This window comes from Candoia aspera, chromosome 1, assembly GCF_035149785.1.
Source record: "Candoia aspera isolate rCanAsp1 chromosome 1, rCanAsp1.hap2, whole genome shotgun sequence".
Classification (NCBI taxonomy): Eukaryota; Metazoa; Chordata; class Lepidosauria; order Squamata; family Boidae; genus Candoia; species Candoia aspera.
Window position 1 is genome coordinate 214,515,281 of NC_086153.1, and position 21,293 is coordinate 214,536,573.

General features: G+C 36.7%; 1 protein-coding gene across 4 annotated transcripts in view; it reads left to right on the forward strand.

Moving 5' to 3' along the window:
• Window positions 1–9,714: 9,714 nt before the first annotated feature.
• Window positions 9,715–21,293, forward strand: part of DPP10 (dipeptidyl peptidase like 10) — a 202,977-nt gene continuing 191,398 nt past the window's right edge. For 3 of the 4 annotated variants that reach the window (XM_063288718.1, XM_063288719.1, XM_063288720.1), the window contains exons 1-2: window positions 9,715–9,823; window positions 15,662–15,757. In XM_063288718.1, coding sequence (XP_063144788.1) covers window positions 9,799–9,823; window positions 15,662–15,757 — 121 coding nt within the window. In that variant the 5' untranslated portion in view covers window positions 9,715–9,798. The remainder of the gene's footprint in view (window positions 9,824–15,661; window positions 15,758–21,293) is intronic. The other variant, XM_063288721.1, reaches the window with a different exon arrangement.

Sequence of the window (21,293 nt, forward strand, 5' to 3'; positions counted from 1 at the left end):
TTCTTGCCAGAAAAGCAAATTGGTTATCCTCGCCTCACTTACAGTAATGCATAATAGAATCATAGAGAGGTCTTCATGATCCTGTTCTCTGTAGACAATCACATCCAATGCAATGCTTTATCATAATGGCTGTGTGAACATACACTATACAGTAATTACACTCTTTTGTGTGATTCAATATAAAACTCACAATATACTGACCATAAATGTGCTGTTAGTGCTGTTGTTGACTGTGGTGAAGAATTGATTTAAGGGACCGGACTTAGTAGATAGGGTCCCAGAAGAACTCTGGACAGAAGTTTGCAGCATTGTTCAGGAGGCGGCAACAAAATACATCCCAAAGAAAGAGAAAACCAAGAAGGCAAAATGGCTGTCTGCTGAGACACTAGAAGTAGCCCAAGAAAGCAGGAAAGCAAAAGGCAACAGTGATAGGGGGAGATATGCCCAATTAAATGCAAAATTCCAGAGGTTAGCCAGAAGAGATAAGGAATTATTTTTAAACAAGCAATGCGCAGAAGTGGAAGAAGACAATAGAATAGGAAGGACAAGAGACCTCTTCCAGAAAATTAGAAACATCGGAGGTAAATTCCAGGCAAAAATGGGTATGATCAAAAACAAAGATGGCAAGGACCTAACAGAAGAAGAAGAGATCAAGAAAAAGTGGCAAGAATATACAGAAGACCTGTATAGGAAGGATAACAATATCGGGGATAGCTTTGACGGTGTGGTCAGTGAGCTAGAGCCAGACATCCTGAAGGGTGAGGTTGAGTGGGCCTTAAGAAGCATTGCTAATAACAAGGCAGCAGGAGACGATGGCACCCCAGCTGAACTGTTCAAAATCTTGCAAGATGATGCTGTCAAGGTAATGCATGCTATATGCCAGCAAATTTGGAAAACACAAGAATGGCCATCAGACTGGAAAAAATCAACTTATATCCCCATACCAAAAAAGGGGAACACTAAAGAATGTTCAAACTATCGAACAGTGGCACATGCCACTAAGGTAATGCTGAAGAACCTTCAAGGTAGACTTCAGCAATTCATGGAGCGAGAATTGCCAGATGTACAAGCTGGGTTTAGAAAAGGCAGAGGAACTAGGGACCAAATTGCCAATATCCGATAGATAATGGAAAAAGCCAGGGAGTTTCAGAAAAACATCTATTTCTGTTTTATTGACCATTCTAAAGCCTTTGACTGTGTGGACCATAACAAATTGTGGCAAGTTCTTAGTGGTATGGGGATACCAAGTCATCTTGTCTGCCTCCTGAAGAATCTGTATAACGACCAAGTAGCAACAGTAAGAACAGACCACGGAACAACGGACTGGTTTAAGATTGGGAAAGGAGTACGGCAGGGCTGTATACTCTTACCCTACCTATTCAACTTGTATGCAGAACACATCATGCGACATGCTGGGCTTGAGGAATCCAAGGCTGGAGTTAAAATCTCTGGAAGAAACATTAACAATCTCAGATATGCAGATGATTCCACTTTGATGGCTGAAAGCGAAGAGGAACTGAGGAGCCTTATGATGAAGGTTAAAGAAGAAAGTGCAAAAGCTGGCTTGCAGCTAAACCTCAAAAAAACCAAGATTATGGCAACCAGCTTGATTGATAACTGGCAAATAGAGGGAGAAAATGTAGAAGCAGTGAAAGACTTTGTATTCCTAGGTGCAAAGATTACTGCAGATGCTGACTGCAGTCAGGAAATCAGAAGACACTTAATCCTTGGGAGAAGAGCAATGACAAATCTCGATAAAATAGTTAAGAGCAGAGACATCACACTGACAACAAAGGCCCGCATAGTTAAAGCAATGGTGTTCCCTGTAGTAACATATGGCTGCGAGAGCTGGACCATAAGGAAGGCTGAGCGAAGGAAGATAGATGCTTTTGAACTGTGGTGTTGGAGGAAAATTCTGAGAGTGCCTTGGACTGCCAGAAGATCAAACCAGTCCATCCTCCAGGAAATAAAGCCAGACTGCTCACTTGAGGGAATGATATTAAAGGCAAAACTGAAATACTTTGGCCACATAATGAGAAGACAGGACACCCTGGAGAAGATGCTGATGGCTAGGGAGAGTGGAGGGCAAAAGGAAGAGGGGCCGACCAAGGGCAAGGTGGATGGATGATATTCTAGAGGTGACGGACTTGTCCCTGGGGGAGCTGGGGGTGTTGACGACCGACAGGAAGCTCTGGCGTGGGCTGGTCCATGAAGTCACGAAGAGTCGGAAGTGACTAAACGAATAAACAACAACATACATAATATTTTAAATGTCTAAATTTAGTGGGGGAAATTTTCAACAAATGGGTCAATCCATTTCAGGAGCCTTTCTAAAATATTTCTATGACTGGATTAACTCATTATTCTTTCCTTTCTTCCCAAATATACAATTTGATTATACTTGTAGCTGGTTCAGCATCATTTTCTATAGCAGATTCATAAATATACATCAATTTTATTAAAAAGGGAGGAAAAGAGTAAGAAAAAATAAAAATAACCAAATATTTTTTCCTTACCTGTCTTGAAAAGTGAGCAACTGGATATTACTTGAAAGTGATTCATTATGCCATCTGCTCTGAAGAACAACTTATAGCTTTGATGGAGTTTGGCCAGAAGTACATAAGAGAGTCATATATAATAAGTTTAAGTGGATAATAAATGAGTAAACTTTTAATGGTTATAAAGCAGAGATTTGGCTTAATAGGATGCCAGATATAAAGAAGCCTCACTACAGACCAAAACTATATTTTAATTCATTTCTATAACCTGGCTGTTGATAGGCATGCTAGGTCTCAAACTTTCAGGTTTCCATCAATAGGCACTGAGGATCCATTTCAAGCTAAGTTTGCTATGAAATTGGTGTAGTGTTCTTAGAATCCTGGGCAGTACAGGGTTGCATGACACATTGTTCAATAATCTGGAATGGGATTAGAATCACTTCCAAGTGGTTGTTTTATATATTTTTTCTCTCTGTTTGACTCCATTAATCTTTACAGAAACAAATTTAATTTTTTTTTATTAGATTGATATGCACAGGTTTTCACAATCTTATATGTATTCACTGTGATATAGTACTTAGAATAACATTAACATTCTACCATTACATACCTCTGTGAAATAAAAAGGATTCCAAGTTTCTAGAGAATAATCGGTAGAACCAAGTTTCATTCTTCAATCAATGTAGGTTTCTTTTATAGAACACCAACAGTGCAATCCTGTATCTGTCTTCTAAAAAGTAAGTTCCAGTTACTTCATTAATACTTATGTACAGTAAGTATTTTAGGATTGTAATCTAAGAATTATGGATTCCAAAAAACAAGTAGCAATATTACTTGCTTTATAACCACTTTTTTACTTAGAAAATATGACTCAATATCCTAACATTAAAAAATCCATTACAACATTTTTCATAAGCAACTTTAGTAGATGTATCAAATTATAACACCTCTATTATAATTCAATAGATGTGACAAAATAAATATTTATTTTATTATAATCGTTTTATGTGATTTTAATGTTTATGTTTTATGGGGAATTTTATTGTAAACCACCCAGAGTCCCTCTTCTGGGGGAGATGGGCGGTGGCTAAATATGAGAAATAAATAAATAAATAATAAAAACTTTCTAATTATTTTATATGATTATGTAGAAATGGATGAATTGAATTTAGGATGGAAAAATTGAATCATGGAATGCTGTCTCATATTCTGGTGATTAGGGATGCAATTTTTTATGCAGTTACTGAGGAATATGCCCCACATAAACATATTGGAGAGCACTGGACATGACTTAACAATTGAACAACAACAAAATAAAATAATGTATCAGATTCCAAGGAATACAGATATAATTTTCCTTGCATAGTAAGCAATTCTAAATGTTTTGCTTTTTAGAATAAAAGTATAAATCTGGTATCATAATTAATATTTAGAAAGGAAATATGGTATTAATACTAGAAATTAAAGTTTTTTTTAATACGTTCAATAAATCCCCATGCTATTGTATGTTTTTAATGAGCAGGCTTTAGAGATCTATAGTTGTTTCTCTAATTCTGAGCCAGCAGCCAACTAAGTAAGATGTTAATAAACCAATACTTCAGAACTGTGCCCATCTCCAAATTTTGGATACCACCCACACTTTAACAGCAGTGATAAAGGTTGGATAACACTACTCCACATATGCTAAGAGCTCTCAGCAAACATTGGCTGAAAAGTGTGTTGCTGGCAAAAAAGAAATTAAGTACACACCAACTTCACTTTATGTGAAACTTTGGGATGTGTAAAGTGACAATAGTGGAAGATGGGATTTTAGAGGGAGCACACAGATTCATACTGTACTGTGGAAAATTATGATACATATATATTGCGGGTGCAGGGACATTCTATACTTCATGATGAAAAAAATTGCCTGCATTGTTGAAGCCCAAGGGATTGATTTTTTTTGTGCCATCAACTTGGTGTAAACACACAAAAACCACAGGATGATCTGGCCCTTCAGGTCTTCCAATAATGCACCCATCACTGCTGTAATGGAGTCCATCCAGTTTATTGTTCGTCATCCTCTTGCCTTCTATCTTTCCCAGCATTATATGTAGACTGGGAGCTGGGGTCTCACAGTGTCCAAAATATGCTAATTTGAAACTTGTCATTTGTCATTTCTCAAGTGAAAACTGTGGTTTGATTTGTCCTATGATTCATTTGTTTTCTTGGCTCTCCATAGTATGCTGAGGAGCCTTCTTCAACATCAAAGTTTAAAAGCATCAATACACTTTTTATCCTGCTTCTTCAAAGTCTGACTTTCACTTCCACAGAGTGTCACAAGGAAAACCATTTCTGAACAAATCTGATCTGTGAAGGTTTAGATATATCATGGCATCTGAGTATCTTTTCCAAGGCCTTTATTGCTACTCTATCAACTGCTCATCTGCAGAATATTTCTTGACTGCTGAATCCTTTGCTGTTGATAATTGATCATAAACGACAGAAGCTACTGACCACTCCATTATCTTCATTGTCAGTTCTAAGGCAGGTGGCTGTACCTGCTGTTATTAGTTTGGTTTTCTCTGTATTTAATTTTAGTCCTACTTTTTCGCTGTGTTCCTTGTCTTTCATTACTAGAGCTCGCAGATCAATTGCATTTTCAGCTGTCAGAGAAGTGTCATCAGCATAGTGCAGGTAATTGGTGTTTCTTGCTCCATTTCTAAAACCTCAGCCCAGCCTCCCTCAAAATATATTCAGCCTATAGGTTGAATAAATAAGGAGAGACTATACTGCTTTGATTCACTCTTTTGCCAACCTAAAGCTATCTATTTCACCATGTTCGGTCAACACTGTGGCTTTCTGCCCTAGGTTTCTCATGAGGACAATGAGATATTCTGGGTTTCCTAAGGACATTTCATAACTCTGTTCGACTCCAAAGCCTTTCTATAACCAACGAAGCACACACTGAGTTCTTTTAATATTCTTTGGCTTTCTCAGTTATCCAGCATGTATCAGCAATATTGTATTTGCTCTTCAGCCCTTTTAAAACCAGCATGAACATCTGGCATTTCTCTTTTGTGTAGGGCTGTAATCTGCACTGGGTTATCCTAAACATTATTTTGCTAGTATCTGAAATTAAGGATACTGTGTGATAGTTTGCACAGTCTCTCTCTCTCTCTCTGTGGTATTGGTATTAATACTGGTATTCATTTATTTAAAGACTTTTCAATCAACCTAGGTCCTCTGGGAGGCTAACAGTACAGAAAGTATTAAGTAAAACAAAATAGAATAAAAACAATGCAATGTAATGCATACAATGCATATAATATAAGGCATCTGAGGATTGTATTATATGCATTGTATGCATATAATCCAAGCAAAATTCTGCCATCATGAATCTTAAAACATACAGACTGGGTTCAATTAATATCTGGCTTCAGTGCCTGTGGGAGAAGCTAGGACTTCAAGATCTTTTGGAAGGCTATCAGATTTAAGGCTTAGGGTTAATCTTAATCTCCGGGAGAGACTGTTCCGTGATAGAGAAGGCATGCCTCCTGGGGCTGACTGAGGGGCCCATCATCCAGCACTACGTCATCAACCATTTTATATTGTCTGTCCATGTGGTTTTACTGGGTAAAGTACAAGAGTAGTTTACCATGACCTTTTCCTGTGCCATATGAATTGGCATGTACTCCTAGCATTCTTCACTTATGCCTCCCATATATTAGGACTTGGGAGAGGGGAGGATCTACATAAAGAATTTAAGATGTTAAGAAAAAAAAAATCCTAAGAACAGTGGAGTAGTAGAACCGATCAATGTGGGAATTGTGGGATCTCCTTCAATGGATATTTAGAAGCAGAAATTTCCAAACTTACGTTAAACTCAAGAGAGTTTTCCTAACCAAGTAAGTGATTTTAATGAGTAAAAGCAGTCTTCTGGGTCCATATACCCAAGTGAATGAGGAACCTTGTGTAAAAAAATGTACATGTATAAAGAAACACTGCATTTTTGCTTAAGAATATTGTTTATTGTATTTTGAGGATTATTTTTTCTGGTTTTATTGTAAACTGCCCAGAGTCGCTCTTTGAGTCAGATGGGTGGTGACTAAATTTGAAATATGAAGTAAAAATATAAAAATAAATAACTTTTTCATCTGTTTATAGTTCATAATGTTCCTATTTATGATTTTATGAACATATGTTTTACAAATTGTTACGAACATACAGTGAGTCTGTAATGTAATATAGGCCAGAAGCCATGCCTTCCTAATGTGCATTGGGGACACAATTGCAGGTGCCTTAGTTACAGTTGCTATAAGAGGAAGGCTTCACACTGAGAGTTGGAAAATAACTGAGAGGGTAGGGAGAGAGGAGAAGATCCTTTGTTTATACAGGTAGCAGGTATACTGTAAAATTCGATCTGGCTTAATTGTTATCTTCACTCAGGTGTTCATTGTTCATTATCTGGAGTGCTTAACTCACAAGCAGTCCAATGAGCCCCACCAGCTGATGTTTCTTAAATGACATTGACTGATGCAGATGCTCATGAGATCAGCAAGAATGTCTGCATCTGTGGAGTGTACTGGCTTCCACATGATTCAGGACCCACATTCAAGAGAAGATCAAAGTGCATATAGTCATATGTGCTTTGGTGCTGTAGATGTTCACCTTCAACTAACCCTTCTCACAAAGCTAGCTGGGAAGATTATCTTCAGAGGATTCTTTGGAAGAAACCAACAATAAAAAGATGAGAGTAGGGACAAGTATTTGACATTTTGTGTCAACGTAACTCACAGAGAATAGCTAATGAAGTACATTTTAATGGGCCATGAGCACCTTGAAATATTATATGACATACATGTTGTTCCTTCCATTTATTATGCTCAGTAATTAATATAGAGGAAATTTATGAAAGCTAAATGCACGTACAGTTGGATTAGGGCATGTGAATATAATTTCAGCCTTTAAAAATTGTTATAAAACTTTTGCATTACAATATTTAATACTGTGCAAATTTATTTTACTTAATCTTGGATTGAAATCAAACATGGTGTTATGAGCAAACTGTATCAGCTTCATTTTCAAGAATATTAATGTGTAATAATTGACTCAGTTTTGCTTGATACCCTTTCATTTGATTGCTTATATAAACTTCAAAATTTGTAAATTTGTTAATAGTTGGTTCTGGAATAAAGCAGAAGGAAATGGTGTGTTAATAGAACACATCATCCTGAAAATAAATGCCAAAAGAAATCAAAGACAACTTTTTTTTTAATAACTGAAACTAAAACAATCTGTATTTTGTACCCCATTTGGATGATGGCAGATGTACAAGTTAAAATCTATGTAAAATGGCTCCAGATGGCTCTGAAATATTACTTTTTCCAAATAGTTATAGCTCTGTAAAGCAAGATATATACCACTGATTTTCACAAGTATATGCCAGCATTATTCTGAAGACCATCATTTGTTTTCAAAGTTTGCTGTGGCGGCTCTATTGCCAATAGGCTGCCATCCCCACATGGTCAACATTCATGAGACGATTTCATTTCTATTCATGCATAAGAAGATTGCTGATGTTTGCCAAATCCCAATGCCAACTGCATTTTAGCCCACACCATCACACACAATTCTGGAATTCCCCAATCCTCAGCAGTGGCTTTCTGGAAGTAGGAAGAATTGTAAAAGTTCTGATGGACTTATAAAAACCAAACATTTTAAGTAATGAGAGAATTTTCTTTTTTCCTTCCTTTATATGAGCACCAAAAAGCAAAACCATTCAATTGCTCCTCATATAAAATGAATTTATTTCACAGTATGCTAGAGCCCAGTGTTAAACTAACTTACTAATACTTACTTTTGGGTCATCCTCTCCCCTGCATCACACAGACAAAATAATTGATCACCCAGGCATATTGTACATGTAATTATCCTAAATCCTCATCCTAGAGTGAAGTAAAAAAAAACAAAAAACCTCTCTTCCTTTGGCTTCCGTGTGTTTAACCTTTAATTGTACCTTTACTACTTTTTGCAGCAGTAACTAGCTTGTATTCTTCTAATGGATAAAGGTCACTTTTCCTTCCAGCTTGTTAATTTATTTTTATTTATTATCAAATTTATATACCGCCTATCTCACCATAAAAGTGACTCAATGAAATCTAATAATATTTCATAACAGGCAGCTTCTGGTAAAGAAAGAATGCTGTTTAACACTTCTATGCTGAATGACAAAACCAATAACAACAACTTTTAAGGTAGAAACTGAGAGCCAGTTAAAATATTAGATTTGGTTTTGATCTTCCCTGCCCACAGCACACCTCCAACTGATAAAATTAACATGATTATTATAATTGGTTGTATAATTCCTAAGTGTGTAAACCTTAGCATTTATCATATAGATAGATATAGATATAGATATGAGACACATATCTTAAAATGTGGAGCATCACACTTTTAACCAAGGGGTGGAAGGGCTGTGGAACCTCAGTTACCCAAAACTGTTTCAGCACATGTGCTATGCATATACAGAAGCTATTTCTGGCACAGTGAAGTGTGTGATTCAGGCAGTCAACCCTACTTTCGTAGAGTGATTCTCCTCTGTGGTGTGATTCACGCTGAGTTAGACCAATGTGCCTCCCCAAGGCAAGTCATCCCACTGAGATCAAGCCAACTATACAAAAGTCTAGTTATAATATGTTATTCAGCCTTATGTTTTCACATACAAAGGTAGAGTAACAGTACAAATTTTGATTTATATTTCCTTTACTGAAAAATTAAAAACTCAGTTTTCCAGTGTTAAAATAGGAGTTGCAATGCATTTAAAGCAATGTGTATTTAAACCTTTATGGCCCCTACTACTTCAAGTGGAATTAGAGTAAATTGCTGTTTTATTTCCCTAATAATCTTGTAGAATCTACATTATATCCTGAGTTTAACTTCAGTACATTAAAGCACCACCCAAAATTTGTACAATATCTGTACAATCAATATGATTATTCTCTGTGCATGTACAGTATGTGCTTATGAGATAAAGAGAGAGAAAGCTAGAAAAAAAGCTGAATTAAAAAAAAATGACTTACCTTAAACAATGAAATTAACACTGTGATGGGAAGTCAAATAATCAACTCTCATACTGTGACTTTAACTATGCATAAAATAATTTATTTTATGGATCATATTTAATATGTAATTATAAAGCAAATTCCTTTTTTTTTTTTAATTTTCCCAGGAACTTGGAAGCAACAGCCCACCACAAAGGAACTGGAAGGGAATAGCAATTGCATTGCTGGTGATTCTAGTTGTATGTTCACTGATCACCATGTCCGTAATTCTTTTAACACCAGGTAGTAATAATCTTTTATTACTTATTTATTTTGAGTACTTAAACTCTAAACTGTTTGTATCTAGTCCTACACAAAATATGAATAGCAGAAACGTAGTGACATATATTTCTATGTAGGATGACAAATGCCATATGTTATTGTAACAATAAGCATGCTATAGAACGTGGTAGAGTAAAACATTGACCTATGAAGATTGCTCGTTATCCATTGACATCAGGAATTGAAATTGTGCATATGTGCATAAATATTCCACATCTCAGCACACACCACATATTCCCACCTCCTAAAGTTTCTGCGATCTGAAGCAATTCTAGGAAGTACCTTAAATGATTTCTGTAGGCATCTCTAAGACTTACAAAGTAATGGTCAGGAAACTGTGCAGCTATGCTCAGTGTTGCTTTACTCTGAATATACAAAACAGTAAAGAAATGTAAATGACAGCAGGCTGCCATAGTGTTATTTCAGTAATAGTAGCAAAAAATGGTAAGGGAGAGGTATAGCTAAAAGAGATTTCCTCCTGTCACTGAAAATCCTATCCCAGTGGCATCCCTGGGGGACGGGGGAGGGGAGAGAGGATCAAGGTGGTAGTTTCAGCAGTGTATCAAATCCCCATCCATGTGTATATCTGTATATTACATAAAGGTGACAGATTGTGCGGCTGTTATGGTCATTTTGACCTTTTTGTCCTGCTATGGACACTGCTACCCTATTAAATCCATTGCTGCTCATCCCATTTGGACAGTGGATAAGGACTTTCCTCATTATTTTGTCCCATGGTGGATTTAAATCTCAGCAATTAATCCAATAGCTAGCACAAGGCAGAGAAGACAAAATATTTGAATGTTGTTGAAACTTTCCTTCTTAGGCAATGGGTAGAGCCAAAGGGATAGATCTTCTTCCTTTTTCCAAACAAATATAGTCAGGATGACATGTATTTAGAGAAGGGTTATGTAAAAATAAAAGTAAACCTGAACTTTCCTGTGCATAGGAAAGAAATGTAGATGAAGGATATAACTAAGTTTGAATTAGTAGTATGAATTACATAGCAAATCACCTTCTGGGAAGGCCAAATTATTGCAGAGCATAGTAAACTCAGAAGCCCTCAATTCCTATTAACTGGAGATTAGGAAAGTAATAAAGAACAGTATATCTTTTTTTTTTCTTTTTAGGTACTAGGTCTTTAATTAATTATGTATACTTCTGACTTCATGCAGACTTAGAATTGCTATATGATCGGAATACCTAAAAAGTTTTGTTTCCCCAGTTGCCCCAAAATGTAGTTAAATTGCAATGAACAGAGTACAGGAACATTTCAGCATTAGCAATTTATAGCCAATGCTGGGTGAATTTTTATATCACTAGTTTGAGAAATCTGCTAGTATCAAGTATTTTTCTATGCACAGCCTTGGTTTTCCAGGGCTACATTTTGTTATTGTTATAAATGGAAACACAGATGTTCTTTGAGACAGCAACTGCAATATGAATTGCCAGCATTTGGGCTATCTCTTGATTATGATGTATGCATGTATCACTTTTTAAAATCTATCCTTTAGTGTATGACATAAATCAACATATATGTTTGTATAGTCTGTATATACTTTATTTGTTAGAAAAAAATAAGCGAGTGTGTGTGTGTGTCCGTCCATCCATCCATCCATCCATCCATGTGGTCTTGACTTCTGCCAGCCAGCTGGCTTTAAGCCTCAGGTAATACCAGAACTCAGGGTCTCCTGCTTTCCAACCTAGTACTCTTAACTACTACACCAAACAAGCTTTCCCATTCAAGATTTTCTGATTCATACATGAATTTCACAGTGCTAAAACAGTTGGAGAAATCTTCTGAAACATTTAACTCATTAAGATCACTCACACTTCCTATTGAGCATAGAATCCTGCAGTTGGAAGGACATTCAGGCCTCTGAATCCAACCTCCTGCTCACTATAAAAATCCAAGTTAAGCAAATCAGGCAGAAGTCTATCACTACTTTGAACAGCTGGTCATACTGTCCTCCTGCCCGACACTCCCCAGTAATTTCTTTGTAAATTAAATTAGAATCTTTCTTCCTGAAACCTGGATTGATTATTTTGTGTCCTGCACTCTGGCATGATTGAGAACAAGTCTTAATATATAGTGTGATATCATTTTTGGTATTTGAAGAGTATCATAATATTTATTTATGTATTTACAGCATATGCCATAATTTGCATTGCATATCATAATATTTATTTATATATTTACAGCATATGCCATAATTTGTAAGGCACTTAATAGACTTTAGGTGGCTTACTATCCTAAAATATCAAAATTCACAATAAATCAATTAATATCCATACAAATTGATGTGCTCTAATAGAGATCTCCTATACCAAAAGCCCTATGAAAGAGGACCGGTTTCACTGCCCAGGTGAATGATAGAAGGGTGGGAGCCAAGCTGATCTTGGGGCAAGCTGTTCCAAAGTGAGGGATTTGCTACTGATCCATTAGACAAAGTAGGATGAGCAGATTCCATCTGGAGCAGACAATCCCAAAGGTAACAAGGACCTAAGACATATAGGGCTTTATAGGTAGCTACAATAACAGAGTCCACTGGAGTAGGCAGCTATATTACATCTAAATGATAGGTTAGGCTGATATAGAGCAAACTGCAGAAATCTAATTAGGATATGATGAGGTTGGGAGTCACTGTCTTCAGTATCTCCTGGTCCAGAAAAAGATACAAATGATAAATAAGACAAAGCTGGCTAAAGGCTTTCCTGACCACATCCTCATCTGCTACTGTAGCAGGAGCTGAGAGTGCAAGAGTAGCCTCACATATATACCTGTTCCCTCAGGGGAAGTGCAACCCCATCAAGAGCAACAGATGAAACATCCATGAAATCATCCATGCCCTTGCCCAAACCCCAACTGAAAGAGATCCACATAATCCATTTATTCAGGGAACTCTGTAGTTGTATCCCTACTACTTTATCTTCCCTCTACTCTACAAAGTAGGTTGGGGACAGATCAATACTTGTATAAGACAAATGACGGTTTCTTGAGGAAGAGACAAATCACCTCCTTCAAGGCTTGGAGCATCATCTCCTCCTAATGAAAACATTTACTGCTTCCTATATCCTATGTACTTCTATACCTCCTATGCCTATGCTATATCCTCCTATATCTACACATTTACCACCTGCTCTCATTCCTTTTATGTCATACCTATCAGCCAGGAGGGCACAGATCTAATCTGCATGTGGGTGAGCTCATCCCACAGAGGACCCTATTCACTTCTTCAGGCATCACAGGCAGGAATGAGTCCCAGATTACCTCTTAAGACATTATCTCTGTTATCTCATGAGACCTTGCCTCATGAGATAACAATAAAGAGCAATTTTGTATGCAAAATGCTTGGCATACTCCCCACATTAACCAGAAGGTCCAGGCCCACAGTATTCAAGTGTGTGGATCCCTTAATGCTGCTGGCTGGCTGGCATTCTGCTAATTCAGTAAGTGCAGAGAAATATTAAGGTTTCATTGCTGTCACTCCCTTTATCTGTCTCCTCTCAAGGCTAAACCTTCTGGTTCTTCCAACTTCTCTTTTAGAACTTGGTTTCTGCTACCAAATTATCCTTGTTATTCTCTCTGAATCTGTTCCGATGTGTTATATTGATATTTCCGTATCGGAAACATTCAAGATATTGGTGCCTTGGATCCTCTTTAGTTATAAGAAAAGAAAACCCTTTTGCTTTTTCCAGTTATTGTACAAAGGAATATGAATCTATAATAAATAATAGTTGCATGTAATCTGATTTTATAATATAAAAATATGATTACTGTAAAATACAATTATATTTATATAATTTATAGGTATATTCGCTGCCTTGAGTTATTTATAAAAATAATAAAGGCGGGATAGAAAATAAATAAATAAAATAAATATTTTTACTGCTTTAATCCTATATAGAATTGCAATTCCTGACAGAGTTTACATGCCTTGAGAAAGGCAGAGCAAGTAGATGCCAAATTAAGATTAGCTTTCTTGTGACCTTTGGAGTACTAACATGCTGAGATACTAAAGGCAGCCTGAGGGACACATATCATATGACAGTGTTAATGTCTCATAGTCTATAAAGCTGCTGTGGCTCATGAGTTCATGTACAGTAACCTACCTTGTATAGTAACCTACCAGCTTCTACTCTTTCCACCATTAAATGGAGGAAGAAAGCCAACAATTATATTGGAGATTACATAGTGAGCAATTGAAGCAAAACAGGATCGTGCTCCTTTGTTTTAATTGGAAATGTTTATAGGTGGGTGAGTGGATGTGTGGGGAGTTATCCCCTGGGCCAAAATCTGAACAATAAAATACTGGCATATCATTGGGATAACAGGGATTCCCGAATCAATTAATTTTGTCAGACTTATTTTATTCTCTCTTAACGTTTCTTCAAACACTAAATCCTAGTTGGAATAGTAGGAATATCTGTTGGAGAGAATTCTGTAATGAAGCATAGAGGCAGCTGAAGTTGTGGTCTAGTGTGGTCTCTTGACGTCACTGACCAATATTGAAGTAAAATAAAACACAATTCACTAGTTACAATACATCAGTATCATATACACTGGGTTAGACAAGACCAAGCAAACCTTTTATTGTTTTATATTAGATCAGCTGAATAAAGTATTCTACTGTAGTAAGGTGCAAATAGTGATCAAATCCTGCTGGTTATCTGTGCAACTATTGTAATGATAAGCATTATTCTAGAGTCTTTTTCTGATGAGAGATGATGCATGCATCTGGCTGCCCAGGGAACAGCATGGGGGAATTGTATAGAAGTCACAATATCAGAAGATATTAACCAGCAACTGTGATTAATTCCACAAAGGCAGGTATGTTCGGCAAAGGTGATCTCACAGTCTCCTAGTTGCAGGGAAGAGTTTCATTATCTGACTTCCACCCTGGGCTCCTGATCTAAATTGAGTATAGTTTGCATCTGATTTTGGCTCAGTCCATCAAATTCCCTTGGATTACCTGACTATGCTTCATAACTTTCCCCCTCCGCTTCACTCCTACAAAACAAAAACTTGAAGTGAAGACAATGTAAAACCCCCACAGCCTTCCCAGCAAAATGCTTTGAAAGGTTTATTCATTTTCAGTCTCATTTTATTTCAATATGCAGCTAAAAATGGCCAAACACAACTTCTGAAAGTGGACCCAAGTTTTAAAACTTCCTATGAAAAATCCTTGAGTTGTTGCAAGAATGTGCATAAAATGACATTTTAGCCCAATTTTTAAGCACAGGATAATCCCTTTGTGTTTTTCTACTATCATCATCATCATCATCATCATCATCATCATCAAAGAATAAAGTTCTTGTTAATGCTTGTTGGACCCCTAATCTATAAGGTCAAGGAGTAATCGTATCCTCTGAACTGGCTGAACAACTAAGTTTACACATCATTCTTAAATCAGGGATTGCTTTAATCATGAATAAGCCACAGCAGCTGAATTCAAACAGTATTCCTACCTAACACCAAATAAATTGCATTTTTATACAATCACATTGTTTTTATGTCTTGATTCAGTCAGTCTATATGTGATCTATTCTGTGCTAGATAATTGATGATCTTGAGTCCAAGGCAGAGAACAGTACATGTTTGAATTAAGATCATAGAGTTCATGGGAATTTATTAATTGATAAATATCCTTTTTTCATGAATGAAAAAAGTTTCACTTACAAATAAAAGCCTGCCTGAAAGCATGGAGGTAATGCTAGTATTTTAAACAATAGTTTATCTTTGAGCTTTGTTCTTTAAAATTAATAGTTCATTGTTAAAATGTTGCTTTTTTATTGTAGATGAACTGTCAAACTCATCAGAAACCAGACTGTCTTTAGAAGATCTCTTCAGAAAAGAGTTTGTAGTTCATAATCCAGATGCCAAATGGATGAATGGTATGTTGAACATTTTGGATAAGCATTTTGAATAGAAAATGTAAAAAGTGAATTATATGCTACATGAACCAGTTTATAAAATTAGAGAGCATGTATCACTGCTGTGGTACTCCCCTCCCTCTCCATTCTCCTCAGCTAATTTAGCTCCTCTCTCATAATTACTCAAGCCTGCAACTTAACTCTGACCCAAATCCTAACCTGTAATACGTTACACCAGGCAGTACCATTCACTCAGACTCCCTAACCAATCCCAGTCCTGCCCAAGTAAATCAGTCTTCTCTTCCTCTTTTCTTTCTATTACTCCTTTCCCTCTGTCAATTCCTCACTTGATTCTCATCCTGCCTAGGGACTGGAACCTAGATTTCCCGTTTCTTTGTTCTCTCACTTCAACCACATGATATGAAATTCAAAATAATAATATTTTTATTATGTTTCTGTCTCTCGCACACGGACATAAATGCACACAGACACATATACAGACACAGACACACCAACTGATACCTCATTTTTATAGAGTGGGGGAAAGTAAAAAGCAAATAAGGATTATAGTTTTGTAGATGACAGCTGCAAAATGTTTAATAGTATTACCAGGGATCTCCAATTAATTATGTTAATTAATTTATCCAACTCTGGAATTATCTCCCTTCTTCCCTTCATCTCTGTGGAAATGTGATGCCATGTAAAAGAGTTTGAAGACCTTTTTACTTGATTAATGGATTCTGAGTCTGGTTGTTCCATCCTAGTCTTATTCATCTGATAGTTTAGATTTATACCTGTTTTAAATTATTATTAAAACAGATGTGAACTTGGTTATATCCCATAGTGATGTTGTAAAAGTTGCATTGGTTGTTTAATGTTTATATTTGTTATGTAGGGTTTCTATTAAATTTTGAGCTAACTTTATTGGATTGATTTGTATTTTTGTTTGGTTTGTACCATCCCTCTATGAAAATATTAATAATACTAAGAAAATGTTGAAAGAATATAGTATAATTTTGATTTTGATTCCAGTGTATATAGCTGCTTTTCTTTCCTAATTTTGGACAAGTTTCTGATATCTGGAAGAATATACTTGCTTGGAAAAGGCTCAGATCCTTTTTCCTCTGCCACTGTTGGCTCTTCATCTATCATCCTTTCCTGTTTGGTTTTTGTGACTACTGGCGCTAACTGAATTGAAAACAGAAATGTCTTAAATTGTGTTTCATTCATCATAAATAATTAATAATCCTGCATCTATCTTTCTGTTTTGATTTTCCTTTCCCCTCCAGTTTCTTGTCATTTTGATGTAGTTTTCCAACAAATAATATCAGAATAGAAAAGGGAATTAATTGCTTCTCCCCTCCAAAATGTAAGAATTCCCTTTCCACAAAACAAACAGATAAGGTTTTTATCGGGGTCTATTTCTTGCATTATTTCTTTTCAGAGCACTTGCACACAAACAAGTTGGAAAACAAAACACAATTAATTTTGGAGATCACCAAAATCTAAATGTTAGTCTTTCAGGGGGAAAAAAAAATCTGAATGCATTCAGTAGAAACTATCTTTATGAGGGCCAGTACAGTATGCACATTTCACTAAATTCTGCAAAAGTGACAATCTTCATAAAACAAAACAAAAAATTAAAGTTGGCTAACTCAGAATTTTGTTAGACCTTGCACTCTTGACTAGTTAATTGAACACCTTTAGTCTAATTATGGCAAAAATAAATTTGTTTTTCAAGGGTTGTCAATGGGAGGGATGAAGATTCACAGTTCTTGTCTAGTCCTTGAAAGTCAACCACCCCCATTTTGTGCCACAGCAAGAATTAGGGTAACAGTCAAATGTTTTCTGTAAAGAAAGGCACATTGTTCAGGAGAGGTGAAGAATTCTGGCCCAAACATACTTTTGGTTTTGCTTTCTTACAAATGAAGGGAGAACTTATATACTTGTTTTACACATATTACATATTTGTGTAAGCTTATAGTGTACAAAAGAGTTAAAAATAAAGTTACAAAAGGCAAAATGAAAAATAGAACATAAGTAAAAGCACCATGAAGGGGAATTTTGGTGACACATTCTCCCCTTCCCTTCCATTCTTTTCCCCCAACCACTAACCACTAATTAAATATTGATGCTAAGTTTTTAATATTTAATATTAAACATTGAAGATTTTTGCTTATACCTATTTAAGTCATTTCATCTGTTGTTTTTAATTAGTCTCTTGACTCTTCCTAGAAGCCATATTCCAAATGTTTGAATCTGCCTTGCTGTGTAATGTGTTATATAGAGGGGAGCCACTCCTGCTTAAATTTGGTTAAACTTCTGTTATGGATATATCCCGTCCGTTTTGCCATTGCTGCGTATTTAGTAATTTTAGTTTCCCAATTTTGTATCATGAGCAGACTTGCACTTTTCCAGCGTTGTTCCAGGTTCGTTGTTGTTGCTGTCAATATCTGTATATGTATGTATGTAAATATGTATGTATGTGTGTGTATATACATACATACTGTACATACATACTGTGGTACTTTTCAGTTATGCTTTCTGGAATTATCCATAATAAAAATATTTGTAGTTTCAGTTCAATTTTTATTTTTAAAATTTCTGAATATTGTGATGTATTTCCTACCAAAACTTGTGAGGTTTTTTGCATGACTACCATATGTGATATATATATTTTTTTATTGTGACATTTCCAAAATTTATTATATTATTTGTCCATCTTGGGGATACTTGATGACGTTATAAAACATCCATAAAAAGTTTTATACCAATTTTCCCCAGATTATAGATTGGAGTGAATTTTATTGTTGTTTTTTCCCCCCATAGATCTTCTGATTGTTCCACTGTGATTACCTCTTTGAAATTTTACATCCAGTTTATCCTGTAATTTTGTATTTGTTCTGTCTCCAGGTCATATTTCAGCTACAATTTGTAGATGCCTCCCAATAAAGAATTTTATTGGTTCTGTATAAGCATTTCAAATTCAGTCATATTTCTCAAAGTCCCTCGTTTCTTAAAGTCACTTTTTCTTCTTCCAGCAATTTGTAAATACATTAACTATGGTATATTCCTATCTTCATAGAGCAATTCTTGCTGAGTCTTTAGTCTGTTTTCTGAATTTGGATGTAACATGTAATTAATTATTTCTTACTGTAGTTATCCTTGAGGTAAAAATCATCTGATGGTGATGTTGTTTATTCATTCAGTCACTTCCGACTCTTCGTGACTACATGGACCACCCCACGCCAGAGCTTCCTGTTGGTCATCAACACCCCCAGCTCCCCCAGGGACGAGTCTGCCAACTCTAGAATATCATCCATCCATCTTGCCCTTGGTCGGCCCCTCTTCCTTTTGCCCTCCACTCTCCCTAGCATCAGCATCTTCTCCAGGGTGTCCTGTCTTCTCATTATGTGGCCAAAGTATTTCAGTTTTGCCTTTAATATCATTCCCTCAAGTGAGCAGTCTGGCTTTATTTCCTGGAGGATGGACTGGTTGGATCTTCTGGCAGTCCAAGGCACTCTCAGAATTTTTCTCCAGCACCACAGTTCAAAAGCATCTATCTTCCTTCTCTCAGCCTTCCTTATGGTCCAGCTCTCGCAGCCATATGTTACTACAGGGAACACCATTGCTTTAACTATGTGGACCTTTGTTGTCAGTGTGATTTCTCTGCTCTTAACTATTTTATCGAGATTTGTCATTGCTCTTCTCCCAAGGATTAAGCGTCTTCTGATTTTCTGACTGCAGTCAGCATCTGCAGTAATCTTCGCACCTAGAAATACAAAGTCTTTCACTGCTTCTACATTTTCTCCCTCTATTTGCCAGTTATCAATCAAGCTGGTTGCCATAATCTTGGTTTTTTTGAGGTTTAGCTGCAAACCAGCTTTTGCACTTTCTTCTTTCACCTTCATCATAAGGCTCCTCAGTTCCTCTTCGCTTTCAGCCATCAAAGTGGTATCATCTGCATATCTGAGATTGTTAATGTTTCTTCCAGCGATTTTATCTCCAGCCTTGGATTCCTCAAGCCCAGCATGTCGCATGATGTGTTCTGTGTACAAGTTGAATAGGTAGGGTGAGAGTATACAACCCTGCCATACTCCTTTCCCAATCTTAAACCAGTCCATTGTTCCGTGGTCTGTTCTTACTGTTGCTACTTGGTCGTTATACAGATTCCTCAGGAGGCATACAAGATGACTTGGTATCCCCATACTGCTAAGAACTTGCCACAATTTGTTATGGTCCACACAGTCAAAGCCTTTAGAATAGTCAATAAAACAGGAATAGATGTTTTTCTGAAACTCCCTGGCTTTTTCCATTATCCAGCGGATATTGGCAATTTGGTCCCTAGTTCCTCTGCCTTTTCTTAACTCAGCTTGTACATCTGGCAATTCTTGCTCCATGAATTGCTGAAGTCTACCTCACAGGATCTTGAGCATTACCTTACTGGCATGTGAAATGAGTGCCACTGTTCGATAGTTTGAACATTCTTTAGTGTTTCCCTTTTTTGGTATGGGGATATAAGTTGACTTTTTTTCCAGTCTGATGGCCATTCTTGTGTTTTCCAAATTTGCTGGCATATAGCATGCATTACCTTGACAGCATCATCTTGCAAGATTTTGAACAGTTCAGCTGGGATGCCGTCGTCTCCTGCTGCCTTGTTGTTAGCAATGCTTCTTAAGGCCCATTCAACCTCACTCTTCAGGATGTCTGGCTCTAGCTCACCGACCACACCGTCAAAGCTATCCCCGATATTGTTATCCTTCCTATACAGGTCTTCCGTATATTCTTGCCACCTTTTCTTGATCTCTTCTTCTTCTGTTAGGTCCTTGCCATCTTTGTTTCTGATCATACCCATTTTTGCCTGGAATTTACCTCCAATGTTTCTAATTTTCTGGAAGAGGTCTCTTGTCCTTCCTATTCTATTGTCTTCTTCCACTTCTGTGCATTGCTTGTTTAAAAATAATTCCTTATCTCTTCTGACTAACCTCTGGAATTTTGCATTTAATTGGGCATATCTCCCCCTATCACTGTTGCCTTTTGCTTTCCTTCTTTCTTGGGCTACTTCTAGTGTCTCAGCAGACAGCCATTTTGCCTTCTTGGTTTTCTCTTTCTTTGGGATGTATTTTGTTGCCGCCTCCTGAACAATGTTGCGAACTTCTGTCCATAGTTCTTCAGGGACCCTATCTACTAAGTCCAGTCCCTTAAATCTATTCTTCACCTCCTCTGCATATTCCCTATGAATATTAGTGAGCTCATATCTAGCTGATCTGTGGGTCTTCCCTAATCTCTTTAGTCTGATCCTAAATTGTGCAATAAGAAGTTCGTGATCTGAGCTACAGTCAGCTCCAGGTCTTGTTTTTACCGACTGTATAGATGTCTGCCAGCTTTGGCTGCAAAGGATGTAGTCAATCCGATTTCGGTGTTGTCCATCTGGTGAAGTCCATGTATAAAACTGTCCCTTAGGTTGTTGGAAGAGAGTGTTTGTTATGCAGAGTGAGTTGTCTTGGCAAAATTCTATGTCAGCCTATGTCCTGCTTCATTTTGTTCTCCCAGGCCA